This window comes from Mizuhopecten yessoensis, unplaced genomic scaffold, assembly GCF_002113885.1.
Source record: "Mizuhopecten yessoensis strain PY_sf001 unplaced genomic scaffold, ASM211388v2 scaffold1723, whole genome shotgun sequence".
Classification (NCBI taxonomy): domain Eukaryota; kingdom Metazoa; phylum Mollusca; class Bivalvia; order Pectinida; family Pectinidae; genus Mizuhopecten; species Mizuhopecten yessoensis.
This window is the reverse complement of record NW_018404189.1, coordinates 121,939-144,973: the sequence shown is the minus strand read 5'-3', so window position 1 is coordinate 144,973 and position 23,035 is coordinate 121,939. Positions and strand designations below refer to the sequence as shown.

The 23,035-nt window shown below is 36.6% G+C and overlaps 2 protein-coding genes and 1 long non-coding RNA gene across 6 annotated transcripts in view; 2 read left to right on the top strand and 1 right to left on the bottom strand.

Annotated features, from left to right (window-relative positions):
• The window catches only part of LOC110467158 (septin-7-like), a 74,363-nt gene that overhangs the window by 20,088 nt on the left and 31,240 nt on the right, over positions 1-23,035 (top strand). For 2 of the 4 annotated variants that reach the window (XM_021524143.1, XM_021524125.1), the window contains exon 2: positions 13,607-13,874. In XM_021524143.1, the coding sequence (XP_021379818.1) occupies positions 13,607-13,874 (268 nt within the window). Of the gene's footprint in view, positions 1-1,348; positions 1,373-4,543; positions 5,821-13,606; positions 13,875-23,035 lie in introns of those variants that run through there. The other 2 variants (XM_021524134.1, XM_021524117.1) reach the window with 2 other exon arrangements.
• Positions 18,702-20,888, bottom strand: LOC110467177. Its single transcript, XM_021524151.1, has 2 exons — positions 20,657-20,888; positions 18,702-19,474 (listed from the first exon to the last, which is right to left on the bottom strand). The coding sequence occupies exons 1-2, from the start codon at positions 20,695-20,697 to the stop codon at positions 19,057-19,059; spliced, it is 459 nt and encodes a 152-aa protein (XP_021379826.1). The 5' UTR covers positions 20,698-20,888; the 3' UTR covers positions 18,702-19,056.
• On the top strand, positions 20,915-22,602 carry LOC110467185. The gene is made up of 2 exons (XR_002464823.1): positions 20,915-21,021; positions 21,574-22,602. It is a non-coding gene; the product is annotated as an uncharacterized LOC110467185 (long non-coding RNA).

Here is a 23,035-nt window from a genome sequence, read left to right as displayed (position 1 = left end):
GGGGGGGGGTGCTAACAGGTGTAGGCTGAAGTGAAAGCTAACAAGCCTGGGTGTAAACGGAGAAGTTTAGGGGGGATATGTACTGAGAACTGTGCAGATTGAGTAATCAGTTTGTCGGTGCCAGGTGTGGTATTCATTATATACCCATCTTTTTGAAATACCTGTGAACATAATAGGGGACTACTCAAGCATATCATGACAATATGCTTCTGTAGAAATAATCTGCTGACTGAGATACTGGTAATATCTGATATCACACCATGGGAAGGCACACAGCTGTAAACTTTTGACACCGACTAAGTGGTACATCTTGATTTATCTCCCTTGTATCATGGAGGTTTGTTACCTTCCTTGATTTGATCTTAACTCATTTACCCCAGAAGTTTCATAAAGAACTATTCCAACCTTTGAATTGGAAGAGTTCAAATGTGTATTCAGGGATGAATGAGTTAAACATCCTGACAAACATTTTAGAGTGTTCACTTGACTTATGACAATGTGCATCATACTGGTTTCCTAATCCTATATCTACATGAAACTTCTGCTGTGAAACTTGTGCATAAGGAAGTATGATGTACTATACTGTTACAGTATAAAATATATATGGGTCAAAGGATTAATATTAATGGTAACCCGAAATAACTCTAGATCCTTGTAAACATATGTCTGTAGGATATGAATTACTAAGAATGTTATATGGGGCAGGGAAGTCATTCTAACAATGTAAACAATACAATGTTGTCAAATTTTCGCAGCAATATGCTCCTTTATCGAGACATGAATAAGGAACCTAGTATAATATGTGAAGGAGTATTTCATGTTCTAAGGTGTGACTACATGTCAGCTGTGAAGTGTTTAGTATATAAGTATGTGTGTCCAGGGTCCATTACAAAGACCTGGTGGGACCATTGTCCCTGTAGTCCACCTCTGTGTCAAGAGAGGTTCACATCAGACCCTGTACACACCACAAGGGGTCCAAATATCACACAAAAGGGTCAGGTCCAGTTACTGATGTTGTGTAAATCCTCTGTATGTGGGCTTCATATATACAAACTGTACCTGTAAACACCTGTGATACACAGCTGGTGGCAGGTAATGGTATCTTCCTCGATACATTAGTATTCAGGTCAGACAACTCTGATGAAAAAGACAGTGTGCTGTTTAAATAATTCATGATTCAGCCTTCATGCTAGAATAAGTATATTATTAATTCTAGAAAACAAACTTGCTGTACATAGGTAGATTTTTGCATGCTTTCACCTTACCTGTGTACAGGTATTACAGAGATACCTTGGTAACAGCTTTATGTACATGTAGATGTCAATACATGACCCTGGTATGTTGATGACCAGGTCCCTGGTTCATGTCAGAGGTATGTACCTTACTCATGCACTGTATGTAAGGACAAGCAGGCTAGTTTGTATGATTAATGAGTTGATATTTGACAGTGAGACAGATGGTTACAGGTAGATACACACATGTTTATAATTCAAGCTTATTTATCAAATATCCAAAGTCAATTCAGAATTATTAACAGAGACAGAATGTCACTGCAGATGTTTGAGGCTAAGGCTAATTTGTATGATTAATGAGTTGATATTTGACAGTGAGACAGATGGTTACGGGTAGATACCTTCACACACATGTTTATAACTCAAGCTTATTTATCAAATATCCATAGTCAATTCAGAATTATTAACAGAGACAGAATGTCACTGCAGATGTTTGAGGCTATACTTGTTATTACATACTTGTGTCAAAACTGCTTTTCTGACTATCTTATAGAAAGAGCCATGAAAGATTGACTCGAAACTATCCCAATCTTGATCACTATCCTTCAACTCTTTAATTTGGCTGAGAGGGAACAGACACAAAGGGCCTGTATCTACACTATCCCTCCCCAGTCTGTAAACATCATACCTACGTTAGTAAATGACACATATAAACCGGTCTGCCACCTTTCTTTTTGTCTGTCACATCTGTCTATCTCTAAAATCTTCACGATGGAAAACTGCCCAGCTCTGATACAGTTGTTGTGATATCCAAAGGAAGTTAATGTTTTCCCAAGGCAGTAAGTGTTTTCTAGATCTCTGACCTATACATTTGTCTTTCTTATCATTTAATTAAATTCAATGGAATCTGATATGAATCGGGAAATTTATAACAATATTCTAAGGCCTGTGGACAGATGAGGCTTCTGCTAAAAGTGTGTGATTTTCTCATTGGTTTTTCTGACAAATATATCAATATTCATTACTATGGTCACAGTAAGGGGCGGGGCTAGCGCCTCGGGCAGGTGATGCAGTGTGTATGGTGACCCGACCATCTGTCTGGCACAGGAGTGATTCACTCGTGGATTTAATGGGGAAAACGTAAATAAAGCCAGCATCCATTGGTCAGAAAGACTTTTGCGATCAATACTTACCGACTGATTCAAGCTTTGATGCGAGCAATTGATTCTATCAGCGTAAAACTTGTGTGATCATAGTAGCTGGGCCACACAGTGCCTTACAATAGGGACAAAAGGGCTCAACACAACTAACCAGCCCAGGATTTAATTTCAAGACCAGTTTCAAAAATAAAGTAACGATTGAATGTCTTCATATAGTTCCATTATCAGGATTTTATTTCATCAGAAACATTAAAAATAAGGTTGCAATATGACCTTAAGCTTGACATCAGATCAAACGGTATTGATAAAGACTGCACGGTATTGATAAAGACTGCACGGTATTGATACAGACTGCACGGTATTGATAAAGACTGCACGGTATTGATACAGACTGCACGGTATTGATACAGACTGCACGGTATTGATAAAGACTGCACGGTATTGATAAAGACTGCACGGTATTGATACAGACTGCGAGGTTCAGAGGAGATCATTGTGGATGTTTCCAAAACAATTAGCTTGGCTGTGTTAAAAGCTTCCACTAGAAATGGGACATTCTGGATACCAAGATGAGAGTTGACACTCAAGCTTGACCAAGGGGAGTACAGTGTGTGGTCAAGAAATATTGTAGTCATGAGGACAAAATGTGACTTTTTAGGTACCTTATATACAGCAACCCACAGCTACAGGATAGCCAGGGAGGAAAGCATGTCCTACACAGATGAACTCAATATTTGTAAGGAATGGAGCCATTAATTTGGAGACGTGTACTCTGACAATAACAGTAGGGGCACTGCATTGATAGGCTATTACTGTCCATCAGACACATGTGTACTTACTGCTTCATCTGGTGATCAGCAGACAGGATACAACAAAACGATCAGCACAACATGTATAAACAGGGATTTTACCCGCTTCACATATCCACTCTCTTCTACAAATATTTCATGAGTTGATTTTCTGCCAACAAAATAATTTGATCATTTACATTTACATAAGCAAGAGATAGGAAGTCATTGGTGAGACAGGAATTTCAGTCAAACATTACATCAGTATAACTTCAGCAGGCAATGGGAGCCTGCATTTTTATTTCTCTCTGAAGACATGTAGCATCATTTTGCCTAGCCATGGATCTTAGCCTTTAGAGGATCAAGAGACGTGCTACGGTAGAAACAAATAATCAGTTTCTAAAGTTTGTAAGTTGTATACTTATTTCACAATTTGATGACTTCAAATCATTTCTGGAACGAAAGAAAATTTGACATGGATCATAAAGCAATCCTGACATTTTATAGTGATGCAAGAAAGATATTACTTTCTCATTTCTCATGAGCATCTATTTGTGATGAGACAGCTTATCTCAGGGTGATAGATGACCGACTTCAAGTGATTTTAAACACTATTTTTACTGCAAGGAAGTGCTTTGTCACCTACATTGAACTGAAGATGGAAAAAGCTGAACTTCAAAAACCTATGTGTGGCCTGTAGACAGTACAGAGTTCTACAATTATACAGAGTTCTACAATTATTATGATTTAAATGGTCTGGCTGGAATATTGCTTTGCTGGCATTACTGTGACCTGTGTTACAAGTGTTAGACCATGTAGGGTTTATAAAAAGCTCTTGAGGTACAGGCTGCCAGGATCTACTTCACCAAAGGCAGGGTTTAACACTAAGACTAGTGCCCTGTTTGTTGTGCAAGATCAGAGACTTGAGATCTTACAAACTCCCTAAGGGGATAAAGTAGAACAGCTGGGAAATTCCCTGATTAAGTTGTTTGATAAACATTCAGGAGAAATAAAGAAGATGTTAACTTGATGAGGAAATTTAGAATAAGTGGTTTATATAACTGGTTGATAGAGACCTGGAACTAAGTTCCCAGCTGAAAATAAATTTTGCAGAAAATCTTATAGCCTGCCTTTGAAACAGGGGTGCTGTAGTATTTCTCCTACACTTGGCTTAATTATTAAGGTCCATTGTTGGCTAGTGGAAACATTTCAATAGTGTAGGCTGAACTTGTGCTAAGTTTTATGTGGTTATAAAATACAAGCTAGATTGATTGTAAAAAGGCATTGAGAGGTTATATTTATGAACCTGTGATAACCTAGTGAGTGAAGTGTGGTCGCTAGTGACTGACTGGAGATGTGTAATGATTTAATTGACATCATATTGTTTTGTGCAGTCAGATACAACTTACACAGCTGCTATATACACATGTGTATTAGCCAGAGGATGAAGTCAGGGTTGTAATAAGGTCATCACTCCCTAAAACCAAGACCAGCTTTTTCAATATTTGTACATCCGGCCCTCAGCCTGTGTGTATATAGCCCGAACAGATTAACCGCATGCATACTGCTATGTTTCTAACATACACGGGAAAGTGGATTTTCTTGCTGCAACATAAACAACTAGTGGAAATATTTTTCAACCTAACAAAACCGACCATCCATTGAGGGAGTTTTACTTGTACTGTGAGTGAAGAGTGGTAAAGTGCCCTGAGCCACCTCCCCAGGGTCCCGAAGTTGGAGCTGTGTGGACTGCTAACACTACAGATAGGGAAAGTGATGGCAGACTGAGAAAGTTGCACTGTGTGTGTTTGGTAGGGAGATTAAATTTCACCCCTGGGCTTGGCTCAAGAATTTGGCACTTGCATTACTGAGTACATTCTGTGTGTAAGTCTCCTCCTCCATGTTGGTTGGAGTTAGAGGAAGTTTTTGTCCCAAGTTAACAGATGTGGAAGGGATACATTTCCTGATGGCTATGATGAGTTTAGTCTACAGAGAATTATTACTGGAACAGTTCTGAGTTCCCAGGATTAATTGTTTTGTGTATTTTGTTGTGTGATCTAGTGTACATGTTGTGGCTGGCTCCAAGTTTCCAGTGAGGTTTTTTTTCTTCTGTCTGGCGGTAAACTAACCCCATTTCCTGTGATTTGAATTGGAGTTTGCGAGTACTAAAACATCTGTGCCATATTTTGCCTGGAGGTTGTGGGAATATATCAATTAAGTGTTGTTTGTTGAATTTACATGCCGTCTCATTGGAGGACCTGATTAAATTTAACCCACATGGCATCAACAACGGTAACAAACCCCGCCCCTGCACCTGCTTCCACTGGCTCAAGGGGCCCCGCCCCACCTCTCCCCGAAAAACCTCCCTCTGTAGCAGAACGAACACGCCTTCTTCGATCAAGTTTCCGAAAGGAGGAAGCAGAAAAACCAAAAGTGGGAGACAGTCGAGCAAGTCCCGTATCAGACCGGAGCACCACACTACCACCGTCTAATAGTAATGGCACCACAAATGGTGACAAATCTGAATCGCCTTCCCCTGCTAGCAGCGTAGGGTCCATGACTGGGGTGGGTCGGTACACCAGCGACAAACCTCCACCTGCCCCCATACAGATGGAAAACAAGGAGATCCAGCAACCAGTTGTAAGTTCCAAGCCTCTATTGTGTTTTTATCCTGATTCCCTACCTTGTACATTGTAATTTTCTACTTTGTACATTGTAATTTATATTTCGCCACCTCCTAGCTTGGACAGGACTCATAAATCTGGCGTGGAAATGCTTAATACCTAATCTTTCAAAGTACATAATTCATATATTTAAGATTCATGTAAAATATTTTAAAGTAAAGGTTTCATGTGGTTTTAGAGGTCATTAGCATGGCTTAGCTATTTATGTTAGCAAAGATATCATCTTCTAAGGTCAATGTTGATCTAGATTGATGGAATCAAAGCTTGGATACTCACGTTAGCAAGGATCTCATCTTTTATAGTCGAGGTAAATTAAAAAGGTCTAGATCAAGGCCTGTATACACGTTTGGCAAGGATTTCATCCTAAGGTCAAGGTCACACAATTCAAGATGCAAGTACTAAGGGCATACATATATATATGTGTGTCTTTATGATACTGTGGATGATGTAGGAAAAGCAGTTTAGTACTGTAGTTTTTGGTGAGAGGACCGTACTATACAGTATTAGTGTGAACTGTTAATAAAATCTTTGTTGTTCATGATGTGTCATTGTGTGTGGCCATAGTTCTAGTCTGGTCATAACACCACACTCTATTTCTGGGAAATGATGATTAAGCTTTGATGTAAGTGATGTAGTTTGGGTGATAACCTGTGATTTGATAACCTATGATAATAAAGGGAAACATTTTACACAGCGCCATGAGATTCCCCGCCATGGGATTCCGGGGGCTCAGACCTTCTGGTTTTCATCAGCTATTTGTCAATATGGAGTCTCTTATCAGTAGTGATAATGTAAACATGGGAGCTTACCTCGTACACATTGTACTGATGCACATGTATACCAGGCTTCTTCATCTACAGGCTGTCATACATACTAATTCATCTTCAGCGCTGCCTGCCAGGCATTCTCCTTGTCTCATTGTATTGTCTGTCTAAGCTTTATAGAATATATGATATCATCATCACAGTGTGCCTTGCCTATCCCCCATCCAGTGGACTAATTACTTTCAAGTGAACAGAACTTACCAAGTGTTATCATACTCCAAGGCTACAGACATTAGGGGCTATTCACTGACAATTGGTCCCAGGTACTAATGAAAACCCTAACCCTAGGCTTCGAGTCAGTAGGGGACTATTCAATGACAATGGGTCCCAGGTACTAATACAAACCCTAACCCTAGGCTTCGAGTCAGTAGGGGACTATTTCAAATTCATTGACTGGTCCAAGAATCCTAGCTACCTGTCCCTAGGCTTCAGACAGTACAGGGCTAATGACTGACTTTGGTCCCAGAAACCTAGCTACCTTTCCCTAGGCTCCAGACAGTAGGAGCTAGTGATAAACGTTGGGTCACAGGTCAGTCAGGCAGTAGGGGTTAATGACAGACTTTGGTCCTAGAATCCTAGCTACCTCTCCCTAGGCTTCAGACAGTAGGGGGCTAATGACAGACTTTGGTCCCAGAAACCTGGCTACCTATCCCTAGGCTTCTGACAGTAGGGGGCTTATGACAGACTTTGGTCCCAGAATCTCCTAACCTACCCCTAGTCTTCAGACAGTAGAGGGCTAATTACTGACTTTGGTCCCAGAATCCTAGCTACCTTTTTCTAGGCCTCTGACAATAGGGGGCTAATGACGGACTTTAGTCCCAGAATCTCTTACCCTACCCCTAGGTTTCAATTATTCATGGTGATAACTATTGACTTTTGGTCTCAGAATCAGGCCTACCATTCCCCTAATGTCACTGTACCCTAAACGGAACACTTTTTAATGAATTTAATGTACTTTATAGCATACTTTCAATTCCAAAAATGTTTGTTAATTTTTCATAAATAGATACCATTTATTTCTAACACAAGTTGGTATTTCTGGTGCATGGTTCTATAAATAGAACGTGGAATACTATCAGGGTCACGAAGGCCCCTGAACAGGTATTACTGTACCCTGAAAGGGACACTTTGGTATTTTGGCTAATATTAATGAAGGATAAACAATAAATGCCTGCAAAAAATTGTACATAGTTCAAATATTCTAGAGTCAATGGGGGTTCTGATTCTGATTTTTTATAAAATAGAAATTAATATCCAAATAAATAGCGCCGCACGGCACGTAAATCACGAAAGTTTTGTTTTGGTAATAGTGGTTACCTTTACATTGTCCATGTAATGCTAATCAACAGCCAATAAAGCTTGGGGTCTATCAGAATTGGTCTCGTCGGGTCTATCAGAATTGATCTTGTCCATAATTACCTTACAACTGATATGCTTTCGATACTTTCATGGTCGATCCATCTAGGCTGGCTGTACTGATGGCATTATGTGGATGCTGAATTTGACATTTCAGTGATCCATGACTGCAAACATTAAAGGAATTCTTTTGCATTGCATGATAATTTCTTGGGAGCTTCCCCACAATTGCCTGTTTTGGGTACTCACCCTTTTTGGGTAACAGTAACTTTTAGCTGTATCTTGTGTGATATTTGTCCGTTATACTTGAGAACATTCTGTTGTTTTGGGTACTCTCCCTTTTTGGGTAACAGTAACTTTTAGCTGTATGTTGTGTGATATTTGTCTGTTATACTTGAGAACATTCTGTTGAGATAGACTTCGTTTCCTAGTATCTCTTCCCTTGCTATATCTAAGTATGACGGTCAGAGATGGAGTACCTTATCTCCCTAGGAACATGGAGGGCAGGGCCCTCTCCTCCCCTCATCATAGTCCTGGATTACCAAGGGTAGGTAGGCTCCTCTCCTTATCAGGACTCCCCAGGGGGTCGGCAGAGTATCACTGGTACAGCTGCCACAACTTCACACATTCCCAGGCTGTTCTAGTTGTACCATTTCCACAATTTGGAACTGTTGGCTCTGCAGGAGTCTTGTAAAAACTTGGGCTAGGCTTAAGATTATATTTCATATCAACATGCTGGAGTGTTTTTAATATTTATTGAGAAAATATTGTTTAAAGTATATATAAGGAGGATTATGGATCTGTTGTCTTAGTAAAATTCTTGTAAAGGTTAGAGTCCTATCAAGGGTATTAGAAAGTATTGAATGAAAAACATTTTGTGTGTAGGCAAAATGAATGAATAATATTTTGACTGTAGGGCCAAGAATGTTTGGGATTTGATAAATAATATTATGTGTTAAGGGGAGTGTGGGAAATTGAATAACATTTTGTGTATAGGGGATTGAATAACATTTTGTGTGTGAGAGATTGAATAACATTTTGTGTGGAAGATTGAATAACATTTTGTTTGTGAGATTGAATAACATTTTGTGTGTAGGGGAGTGTGGCAGATTGAATAACATTTTATGTGTAGGGGAGTGTGGCAGATTAACATTTTGTGTGTAGGGGAGTGTGGCAGATTAACATTTTGTGTGTAGGGGATTGTCATGGATTGATTAGGGATCCTGTTACATGTAGGTCATCATTATTGAGAAGAACAAGAAGATATGTTTATTTTCATGATTATTGTATTATACATTAAACTAAATAATGATTCATTTTCAAAAGTAATTTGATATCCTTTAATCTGAAGAATGGATGTGTCATACAAAACCTGATACCCCTGCTATCTCATAATGGGCCCTCCAGACAATGTAATAAGCTCTGAGCCATTTCCATCCTCAATGATATTTACAGGGTCATTTTCACTACTGTGTTATAGAAGTACCATATTCACATCGCCTGTCCTATCCTAGATAGCAGCTACCCGTCATGGTTACCAAGTTATGTGCCTGGTAACAGGGTTAGTCATCGCATCCCATATTGGACTTTTGCTCGTTCTGTGTGTGTTTAAGTTCAATGAGTAGATTGTAGTAGCTTGTATTTGCATACACAGCAAACTCATGTTGATAAAAGAAATGGTTTAAGTGGGGTTAATTTCTACCCCAAACCGGAAATGACATATGTACATATATGTGATTGATGGCTCCAGATCGGTCATGGCGGATCTGTTTGTGCTGGTACACAGCTATGGGGCAAGGTCACAGCTAGGGAAGCGGATTTCCTGTGTAAGAAGCCTTCCTGTTTAGCAACTCTTAGTGTTTAGTCATACACCAATATTGCGATCACCACAGAACCTTCATATGTGTAAGAAATAAGTTCATTGAATAAACACCATGGGTAACCTTCATATGTGTAAGAAATAAGTTCATTGAATAAATACCATGGGTAACCTTCATATGTGTAAGAAATAAGTTCACTGAATAAACACCTTGGGTAACCTTCATCTTCATATGTGTAAGAAATAAGTTTCCTGAATAAACGCCTTGGGTAACCTTCATATGTGCAAGAAATAAGTTCACTGAACAAACACCTTGGGTAACCTTCATATGTGTAAGAAATAAGTTCATTGAATAAATACCATGGGTAACCTTCATATGTGTAAGAAATAAATTCACTGAACAAGCACCATGGGTAACCTTCATATGTGTAAGAAATAAGTTTACTGAACAAACACCTCGGGTAACCTTCATATGTGTAAGAAATAAGTTCACTGAATAAACACCTTGGGTAACCTTCATCTTCATATGTGTAAGAAATAAGTTTACTGAATAAACGCCTTGGGTAACCTTCATATGTGCAAGAAATAAGTTCACTGAATAAACACCATGGGTAACCTTCATATGTGTAAGAAATAAGTTCACTGAATAATTACCTTGGGTAACCTTCATATGTGTAAGAAATAAGTTTACTGAACAAACTCCTTGGGTAACCTTCATATGTGTAAGAAATAAGTACACTGAATAATTACCTTGGGTAACCTTCATATGTGTAAGAAATAAGATCACCGAACAAACACCATGGGTAACCTTCATATGTGTAAGAAATAAGCTCACTGAATAAACACCACAGGTAACCTCATATGTGTAAGAAATAAGTTCACTGAATAAACCCCACAGGTAACCTTATATGTGTAAGAAATAAGTTCACTGAATAATTACCTTGGGTAACCTTCATATGTGTAAGAAATAAGTTCACTGAATAAACACCACAGGTAACCTTATATGTGTAAGAAATAAGTTCACTGAATAATCACCATGGGTAACCTTCAATATGTGTAAGAAATAAGTTCACTGAACAAACACCATGGGTAACCTTCATATGTGTAAGAAATAAGTTTACTGAACAAACACCTTGGGTAACCTTCATATGTTTAACAAATTACATGACTTTTATGATTTGCAAACTAAGAGAAAACTTCAGGAATTAACTGAGTTGTGGTAAGTTATTATTGTACAGTATTGTAAGAAAGGTTCTATTGTGTTTCTAACTTATCGAAAGATAAGAATAAAAGTACACCAAAAGTTCTTTAAGAGAAAAATTACATGTATTTTAGGTGAAGCACACTTGTTTGAACATGCCCAATAAATTCTTCATCTGCTCAATACATGTAGATGTAAATGTGTAAACTGGCACTGATGTTATATATATGTATAATGTATATACAGGTTCTGATGTTATATATATGTATAACGTGTTTACAGGCACTGATGTTATATATATGTATAACGTGTATACAGGTTCTGATGTTATATATATGTATAACGTGTATACAGGCACTGATGTTATATATATGTATAACGTGTATACAGGCACTGATGTTATATATATGTATAACGTGTATACAGGCACTGATGTTATATATATGTATAACGTGTATACAGGCACTGATGTTATATATATGTATAACGTGTATACAGGCACTGATGTTATATATATGTATAACGTGTATACAGGCACTGATGTTATATATATGTATAACGTGTATACAGGTTCTGATGTTATATATATGTATAACGTGTATACAGGCACTGATGTTATATATATGTATAACGTGTATACAGGCACTGATGTTATATATATGTATAACGTGTATACAGGCACTGATGTTATATATATGTATAACGTGTATACAGGCACTGATGTTATATATATGTATAACGTGTATACAGGCACTGATGTTATATATATGTATAACGTGTATACAGGCACTGATGTTATATATATGTATAACGTGTATACAGGTTCTGATGTTATATATATGTATAACGTGTATACAGGCACTGATGTTATATATATGTATAACGTGTATACAGGCACTGATGTTATATATATGTATAACGTGTATACAGGCACTGATGTTATATATATGTATAACGTGTATACAGGTTCTGATGTTATATATATGTATAACGTGTATACAGGCACTGATGTTATATATATGTATAACGTGTATACAGGCACTGATGTTATATATATGTATAACGTGTATACAGGTTCTGATGTTATATATATGTATAACGTGTATACAGGCACTGATGTTATATATATGTATAACGTGTATACAGGCACTGATGTTATATATATGTATAACGTGTATACAGGTTCTGATGTTATATATATGTATAACGTGTATACAGGCACTGATGTTATATATATGTATAACGTGTATACAGGCACTGATGTTATATATATGTATAACGTGTATACAGGTTCTGATGTTATATATATGTATAACGTGTATACAGGCACTGATGTTATATATATGTATAACGTGTATACAGGCACTGATGTTATATATATGTATAACGTGTATACAGGTTCTGATGTTATATATATGTATAACGTGTATACAGGTTCTGATGTTATATATATGTATAACGTGTATACAGGCACTGATGTTATATATATGTATAACGTGTATACAGGCACTGATGTTATATATATGTATAACGTGTATACAGGTTCTGATGTTATATATATGTATAACGTGTATACAGGTTCTGATGTTATATATATGTATAACGTGTATACAGGCACTGATGTTATATATATGTATAACGTGTATACAGGCACTGATGTTATATATATGTATAATGTGTATACAGGTTCTGATGTTATATATATGTATAACATCAGTGCCAGTATAATAAATTGTTGTTATGTTGTTTGTCCTCTGAATTGTAATGGGGAATATTGATGTTGAGTGGAAGTTTTCCTGATAAAGATTCTTGAATCTTGAATCTTGAAGTAATTGGTTCAATGAACAAACACTAGGGCAAAAAACTTATTTTACAACAATGTTTATTTTACAACAATTATGAAACAGGTTATTTCAACTTATGTTATTGACTCTTGTTGGCCCGGATGTTAGTGTGCAAAGGTTACCCAGAGAAAAACCCATATAGTCGGGCAGGTGACCCCATGCCGTTCCACGTCCGATGGGGGAATGAAGGGAAACATACTATTGATGCCCATATTATGGGGTGACATGTTGATTTGCCCACCTTTGAGTTGTTATTTCACAATCAGGCGTCGCCCTCAGTTGACATAACAACTCTCAGGCGGTCAAATAGTCATGTTTTATATACAATAATATAAGAAAATAGATAATATAAAAACTGAACAAGTTTTATCAATTGTATAATATTGATGGTGACAGAACAGACACTTTCAAATTTAGGTATGAAATTCATTGCACTCAACTCTCACATCTTATTAATGGAAACTTGTTGAGATCTTTTATCACATACTCAATTTATGCTGATAATACAAAACATCCAGCCAAACACATATTCAAGTGTCGATGCTATTTTGAACCATCTGTGGTGTCTATTTTCGTAATTGTGATGCTATAATGGAACATCCAGTGATGTCACAATAGAAAATCATATAAATGACAATTAAGGCCAGATATTTACTTGGTAATAAGGGATAGATATAGATGTTTGATTTATTTTCCAGATTAATGCTGCCAAACGGGAGGCCTTCTTTAAAGGTGGTGACCCATCAGCACCACTGCCAAAATTTGATCCAAGTTCTCGTTTCGGAGTAGATCGTGAACGAATTCAGGAACCTCCACGCAAGGAAGTAGACCATGGCAAAGACAAGGACAAAAAATATGGGGATGGTACAAAGGAATTAGATGGTTATGTTGGATTTGCAAGTTTACCCAATCAAGTGTATAGGAAGTCGGTCAAGAAAGGATTTGAATTCACGCTAATGGTTGTGGGTAAGTACATGGTGAATCTGTTATATAGTAGTAACAATGGTCATGATTACAAATTACAAAACCAGTTATGTGCTTACCTTATTTAGAAATACATTTTTACATTAACAAATACAAAATATAAGGATACAGAATGTTGATTTATTCCTATCTTTAACTTCATGTACCTAGGTAAAGTATTGATGTAGTGTTTGACATCATCATTGATGTCTTTGATGTAATATTTAGTTTTAGGGATGGGCCTCTTCATTGCTAAGTGTTTAAGTCAGAATTGGATTTTGGCAGAGTGTCTCGGAATTTTTAGGTCTGTTATTAGGAGCTAGCACACTGATGGTGTCATGGCGTCTTTTTCTAGGCTAAACTGTGCTGTCTCATATGTTACTTACACAGTCAACACATGTCTGTCAGATACTGCTCAGCAGATATACTGGGGCATTTATTGTAACCTCTGTGTCTACAGATATACAAGGGCATTTATTGTAACCTCTGTGTCTACAGATATACTGGGGCATTTATTGTAACCTCTGTGTCTACAGATATACAAGGGCATTTATTGTAACCTCTGTGTCTACAGATATACGTGTGCGTTTATTGTAACCTCTATGGTACATGTTTCAGCAGAGATACAAGGGTGTTTGCTATAACCTCTATGGTACATGTTTCAGCAGAGATACAAGGGTGTTTGCTATAACCTCTACGGTACATGTCAGCAGAAGTGGTGTGTGGTTTAGATTCTGGCCAGATAAACAGTCTTAGTGGAAATCTGGTGTAGCCTGTATTGTCTGGGCCATTAGAAACACGCAGCCAGATGTTGTATTTTAATCATTAAGTGACATATGGTTTAATTACATCTCAGGAATGTTATATGCTGCAAATTTTAAACTACCGCACTGTCGGAATAAGATAAACAAATTGTGAAAAAAAGGACTTGGTATACTAAAACCTATAATAAAGCACACAAAAGTTTACTGTAGAAGAAAAAGCAGATATTCAAGTTCGTTACATAATTCAAGATGGGACTGTGTCTTGCCACTCAAGATAAGTAGTCATAAAATATAATGGTTTTTTTTTTAGGTCACCTGAGCTTTAGCTCAAGTGACCTATTGCTATCCGTTTTCGTCCGTCGTCGTCCGTCGTCCGTCGTCCGTTAACATTTTACATTTCAAACTTAAAGTCAAGTTCTGCTGGGCCGATTGAACTGAAAGTTGGTAGGAATGATCGCCTCATGGTCCTGACAAAGTGTTGTTATTTTTCGGGTCGATCAGAAATCCAATATGGCCGCCACGGCCGCCATTTTGAAAACCTATTTCAAACTTAAAGTCAAGTTCTGCTGGACCGATTGAACTGAAAGTTGGTAGGAATGATCGCCTCATGGTCCTGACAAAGTGTTGTTATTTTTCGGGTCGATCAGAAATCCAATATGGCCGCCACGGCCGCCATTTTGAAAACCTATTTCAAACTTAAAGTCAAGTTCTGCTGGACCGATTGAACTGAAAGTTGGTAGGAATGATCGCCTCATGGTCCTGACAAAGTGTTGTTATTTTTCGGGTCGATCAGAAATCCAATATGGCCGCCACGGCCGCCATTTTGAAAACCTATTTCAAACTTAAAGTCAAGTTCTGCTAGGCCGATTGAACTGAAACTTTGTAGGAATGATCAGCTCATGGTCCTGACAAAGTGTTGTTATTTTTTAGGTCAATCAGAAATCCAATATGGCCGCCACGGCCGCCATTTTGAAAACCTATTTCAAACTTAAAGTCAAGTTCTGCTGGACCGATTGAACTTAAAGTTTGTAGGAATGATAGACTCATGGTCCTGACAAAGTGTTGTTATTTTTCGGGTCGTTCAGAAATCCAATATGGCCGCCACGGCCGCCATTTTGAAAAACTATTTCAAACTTAAAGTCAAGTTCTGCTAGGCCGATTGAACTGAAACTTTGTAGGAATGATCAGCTCATGGTCCTGACAGAGTGTTGTTATTTTTCGGGTCAATCAGAAATACAATTTGGCTGCCATGGCCGCTATTTTGCTACTAAATTCTAATAGGCCGATCTCACTTAAAATTGGTCTAGGAATGATCAGCTCATGGTCCTGACAAAGTTAAGTTAACATTATACTATTTTTTATTCAAATTGGTACATATTTCAAAAAAAATAAAAAATACTGTAGACTCAGGTGACCGTTAAGGCCCATGGGCCTCTTTTTTAATAAGTATTGTAATATATATTGCCAAATTGTTAAACAAGGATCTACACCTTTGTATTATTTGAAATGCAAGCAGATAAAAAATAACAATAGAAGAACATTGCTTCACGTCAGTTCATCCAACAAACTTCCAAAAGTCAGCAGATGTCTGAAAATAGCAAGAACGTGGACATCCAGGAATCAGTATAAACCTAGGATAGCTGATGGGTGTGGGCTTAAACAGTGGCAAATCAAACCTAGAATAGCTGATGAGAGTGGGCTTAAACAGTGGCAAATCAAACCTAGAATAGCTGATGAGAGTTGGCTTAAACAGTGGCAAATCAAACCTAGAATAGCTGATGAGAGTAGGCTTAAACAGTGGCAAATCAAACCTAGAATAGATGGTGAGAGTGGGCTTAAACAGTGGCAAATCAAACTGCTACCGTATACAGTGTTAGATAGTTACTCTTTTGCTTGAAAACCTAGTTTCTGTAGCAAGACTTGTTTTTGTTTACAGAAAATTACAAGGATTTCAAAACAATTGTTAAAAAAATGTCCAACACGCCAGAGTGGATCAGCAAATCTAGACTTCATTATTAATGCAAACTATTGATGTTTCTCCTTTTAGTTTATCACTGTATTGAATGAACCCCAGAGTATTGCAGTGTATTGATGTATAGTTATACAGGTTGTTTATAACCATCAACAATCTACATCTTCCTATATAGGTTATTTGCCTAATGTTTACCAGATAATTAGCATCTGTTTTAATTGTTTCAGACATCTTGTAATTCCTTAGCTACTTATCGGCCAAAATATTTCTATTTTATGCAGAAAAAAAAGAAAGAAAACATTTTGTACATGTATTAATTGTGTGTCATGCTTCAACAGAAGTGTAGTTGTGTTGAATTAAAAGATATGTTATCCTATCCTGCTGCCCGGCCGTTATGTCAGGATGTATTGCCTCCATCCTTAGCCTGTCAGACAGGCACTCCCCTGTAGACATATCCCACCCCCTTACAGCTGGTAGTGGGGTCTGCATGAAGACAGGAAGGCGTTATCTACTATTTTGGGCTATCTTACAAGTAATGCATGGTCTCTTCTAGATTTTCTGTTGATGAATCAAAGATAAACAAAAATCATAAAAAATAAGATTCAGCAAATTTGAAATGGACCATACAACATACCAGTAGGATGACTCAGTGGAAGTTTATAGTTGTCATATTGTGTGGAGAAGGGTGTATCTTGTACTAAGTTTATAGTTGTCATATAGTGTGGAGAAGGGTGTATCTTGTACTAAGTTTATAGTTGTTGTTATATTGTGTGGAGAAGGGTGTATCTTGTACTAAGTTTATAGTTGTCATATAGTGTGGAGAAGGGTGTATCTTGTACTAAGTTTATAGTTGTTGTTATATTGTGTGGAGAAGGGTGTATCTTGTACTAAGTTTATAGTTGTCATATTGTAACCCTGTGTCATTAGGCTTGTAAAATCCTGTGTTACAGTTGTTACCAGCATCAGTTGTTACAGGCATCAGTCAATGTTACAGGCATCAGTTGTTACAGGCATCAGTCAATGTTACAAGCATCAGTTGTTACAGACATCAGTCAATGTTACAAGCATCAATTGTTACAGGTATCAGTTGTTACTGCCCCTGCGAGAGGGTATTCATGAAATCATGAATGGTCATGAACAATTCATGAACATTCATGAATATAGACAGTTTGAAATTCATGAATACTTATTCATGAATATTCATCAACCTGCTTTCATGCATTCTTCATGAACTTTTATGAATAATTAATAAATTCATAAAAATGCATGAATCTGCATGAAGTTTGTGATTATGAATTATTCATGGACTTTTATGCACAGCAAAAATTCATTAAAATTCATCAGAATTCATGAAAGGCATATCCTTGAGAAATCATGAACTTTGATGAATTTAAATGAATAATGCAAATTCATTAAAATTCATCAAAATTTCTTAAAGATTGACTGAGCAGAAATCATGAACTTTGATGAATATTTCAAATACACAAAATTCACTATTATTCATGAAATTATGAATGATGAGAAAACTCAGTATCCTCAGAAACCATTTTTTTTCTTGTGGTTATTTCAACTCCATGTCCATTTTGCATGAATGTATATAATAATGTAAATATATATAATATATAAATATAATTGCCAATTTTGCAGGAAGTATACATAAATTATATTATGGAGTTCCATCTGTATTGATTTTATTGACTTTGGGAAGCACTGTAATTACTGGGAGCAGCGGTGGCTCAGTCAGTTGTTAAGGTCACAGACTACAAATCACATGCTTCTCACCTCCTTATATATATATATATATATATACCCATTGAAAATAACACTGGAATTTCAGTGAGATTCCACTGGAATGAAATATTTCAGTGGAATACCACTGGAATTCCAGAGAAGAAAACAAAAATCCTGTGGAATTCCAGTGAAGCAAAAAAATACAAGTAGAATTCCACTGGAAAAAAATCACTGGAATTATATTTCTACTGGAATATTAATTCCAATGGAACTATAACTCCTCTGACAATCCATGCAGAGGTGATGAGATCTGAAATACATTTTGCATGAAGTGGTATTAACTAGAAAAAATGGAACAATACATCAGTTTAACAATTTTTTAATAGATATATTACCCTTTACAAAGACAATTGTAGGCTAGCTATTAACGTACATGAGTTTATACAAAATATGACTATGTTAAGTCAGTTATGTTCAAGTGTTTAACACTTATGAATGTGAGATTTGGTGTTATTTGGACTAAGATGAACTTCTTTCCTAGTCTACTGCAATGAACTAATACAGTGTCTCCAGTCAACTAGTTCAAAAACATGAATGCAGAGTGATTTTTCAGCATGCTCCTTTAACACGGGCATGGTAATGGCATTTTTCAAATTCTGACTCAATATGTCCCAGACTTGCAAGGACATTCAGAGATATTGGCACAGCTGGTAAAAAGTCATCCTGGCAGTTCATTATTTTCATTATTGTTTTGTATATTGTCTTTGTCATTGTGTATTATTTTCTGCACCTGAAGATTTTGTGTAAACGCTGCTTTGCTCATTGATGGATGGGACACAAACCTATGAAACTGATAGCACAGCCATTCAAGTTTAGTCATAGTATCAGAATTAGGAATTTTGTTGACTGCTAATTCTGAGTTGAATACAGTGAAGTCATAAGAACTACACCAGTCACAATTCATTTCCTTTTGGTTCTCATCTTCGGAATCACTGTTGGCCTCTGAATCATCCTGTTCAGGATCTGTCATCTCCTGATCAGATTCTGAGTATATTGAACCCTGGTCTTCATGCCAATTGGCCATATCCTCTAGATCTTGGTTTAATTTATCATCAGAGCTTGTCTCTGAATCTGATCTGAAATATATAATTTGTATGATATACTGAACACGCCAATTACCAATTAATTATCATCTACCATATTTATCCTTCAATAAGCCCAGGGAGCAAGTGTAAAATATTGGGTGGTCTAATTGCAGACATATATATATTACACGCTACATGTATATATAGGGAAATGAATTAAAAAATAATGAAATTCATAATGATATTGGGGGGAGGGTGTTATTACCTGCAGGCATGGGCTTATTGCGGATGGAACTATTGTTTATTGAAGACCAAATTCAGAATTGTTTCCAGCTTGGTTTACAATGTTTAACATCCTTAGTAAATAGTCGGGTAGTTCAAGGATGTCAAGCCATTTCTAAATTTGAGACTAGTGTATTTTGAAGTTTGTTTAATGACATCAGTTAGTCACCGACAAAGCGGGACACCTGAACAGGAAAGATCATGAACCTTCACACTTTTATAAACTGAAAGCGAGATGAGATCTTTGAGATCAGGGAGTTCTATATGAGGTAATTGACAAGATAGCTAATTATCTCAGGGCCGCAATTAATATTTACTAAAGAAATTGTTGTCCAATGTTTACCAGTAAATACTGGCATGGCTGGTAAGTTGACAGTATATTTACTGGTAATTAACATTGGACATAAACATTTTCAGTCAACATTGCTCAGAATAATTCCAACTGCCAGTTGCAGTAAAAATAATAATCTAAACATTTTATTTAGATCATAGATCATGAACAGGGATTTTTTTTTAATATTTTCGTTATGTAAAGTACAAGTATTAGTTCACAATTGGTACAATATTATACAACATAATCCTCAAAAACGAAGAGATACTTGACTTCGATTATACCCAGGATTTTACCGTCGCCATGCGGTGAAAATAATCACAAGCATTTAAAATTCTGACAGTAAATTGAGATATTTATCATTTCAAGATAACAGTATTACTATCGATAGTAATTGACTTAATCGTCCATATTCCTTTATAAGATTTAACGTTAGGTCTGTCAATTTACTGTCAGAATTTCGAACGCCTGTGAAATATTCGGTGACTTAGTGGCACAAAACAGCGACACGCCTACACCTCTGGACTTTTTACAAAAACTTTTAATTGAAATAACTACGGAAACAACATGGCATTGCTCCTTAAGTTAATTTAATCAACGTATGATGGCCTTAGTCTTACCTAGTGTGCGAAAATCCAGGGGAAACTGGAGTTGTTGACATGCTGTCGGGCGAATGTTCAAACTCCAATTCCTATCCATTGTTTGCATCGCCGTCATTGAGATGAAGCCCGTATCTTTTTATATGTGTTTTAATCTTCCTTTCATCGATTGGTGTGCCTGTTTATCGACAGACAAAGTTACATGGTCTTTTTTCGCACCGAAGTCATTCCATGCCATATTTTTATAAATTGACTTCCGGTAGGATCGGAGCGAATAGAGGAATTATTCTGATTGGACGAAATTAATCCCGCGCCAAATACGCTTCAGAAGAAAGTGGAGATGGAGAAATTTTCGAAAGACGGCAGGAAGGTTATCGAAGCCGAAGGTAAGAATCTGATTGGGATTTTATGAAATACTTGTATGAAATGTTAAAACTATGTGTAATTATGTGAAACCAGTCTGTGATCATGATGTTACAACGGTTTACATTGGCAACAACTCATCTGATTCGTCATATTACGGACTTATATAATCTAATCTAATTCCGTGGTCATATTTACCGTGCGGGTTTAGCAATGATATCGATACTGAAAATTATACGTTAGAAAACAGAATTGAATATATTACTGAGTGCTAATGGTTACTGCGTCCAAATTACCAAACGTGTGTGCGTGTGCACCCAATCCCACCCTGCCGAATTTGAAGTTTACAGTATGAATGCACCTCTTGAGATAGTTCTTAACTTGTATGAAATTTGCAGATAGATAATATATAATTTCAATAAAAATTACTGTCCCACTTGTGTGATATCAAAGCCCCCCCCCCAAAAAAAATAAGGTTGATGTACAGGGGCTTGAAAATACAGGTAGGCCTATATACTAATTTCTACAGTATTTTATAAGATAAATGAAAAATTATTAACTTTTTTCTTATTCAGAAAATGGGATTACTCCTAAAATTTACTGACGCGGACATCAGAGATGCATTCGATTGCTTGATGGATCGTTTTGAAGTGTGCCAGATACAGAGTCGTCATGCTTTGCTGACATCGACACAAACAGGCAGTATTATTAGCAGCCAGAACCTGAAGATGTAAGCTTTAGTGCAAGATCTTCAAATGATAATTAAAGCATATGTGTACAAGCTAAGAAGATAACACCAGCCTGCAGGATGACAGTGATGTGTAAAATGTCCCAAGATATACAGCGAAAGATTTGCTATTGAAAAAGGATAAAAGAGGAATACCTAAAGCACCACAACAGTTTTTCAGCAATCTCATGCAAGATGCGGCAGACACGTACTGGCAATATTTTAAAAAAAGATCTCCCCTTGCACCAAATATTCTTGGAAAATAACAACGGTTTTTTAAAAATGTATTATCAGTGACACCTCAATTAAGCAGACATACAAAGAGGTATGGCAAATACTAGGAATAATTTTGCAAAACAAAAGAGAATATCTTTTAGATAAAAGTTTAGGCAAAAGAAGTTCTACCAAGAAAAATGACAACAGTAATAATTGGAACGTACAGTGTGGAGCTTGCAATTGGAAATAAAGTGTTTGTTACTGACAAAACAAAAACTTAATGGTGAAGGAATTATTATTTCCGATCCTAATTCCAAATTTGTTTAAAAAGCTTTGAACAAACTCAGTGATTTAGACGAAATAGAAGACGAACATTTCGAACTTCAAACACCATCAATTGTTACATGGAGAATGGATAGACTCGCAATAAGTAGACCGGGTAAAAAGTGTGCAAGTTCTACAACGAGGAAACCAGCATGTATTTGCATATACAATACAGATAAATTTCAAGAGTTTTGGGAAACCTGTATTCTACAACTCTAACCTAATAATGTCAGCTGTATCATATTCTTGAAACCACACAGACCATATGTGAACCATGCATCCATATTTCATATTTAACAATGCTAAATATGTAGCAGTAAAAACTTTTGCAAATATATATGTTATTCAACTGTCATTTTTTCATGTTTAAAAGATATTTGTGACGTTACTTGCATTATTTCTAACTTTAAACACAGCATGAATGATTATATATACCGTCATAACTGTAAATTCAGAATCTATTGAATGTCCATTATTATTGTTATCTTCATATAAGTGATTCCAATTTGAATTTCAGTGACCACTGGCTAGGTATTTCAGTGGAAATACCACTGGAATCCACTGGGCAATTTGGCCACAAATTCCAGGTCAAATTGCTGGTGGAATCCAGTGGTATTTCCTCTGGTATCCAAGTGGAATTCCATTGTTTATTTTCATATGGTATTAGACTTTCATGAACTTTCATGAAAGTTCATGAAATGTGGTAATTTGTACATGTTCATGAATGTTCATGAATATTTCAAGCATTTTCAATTCATGAACTTAAAATG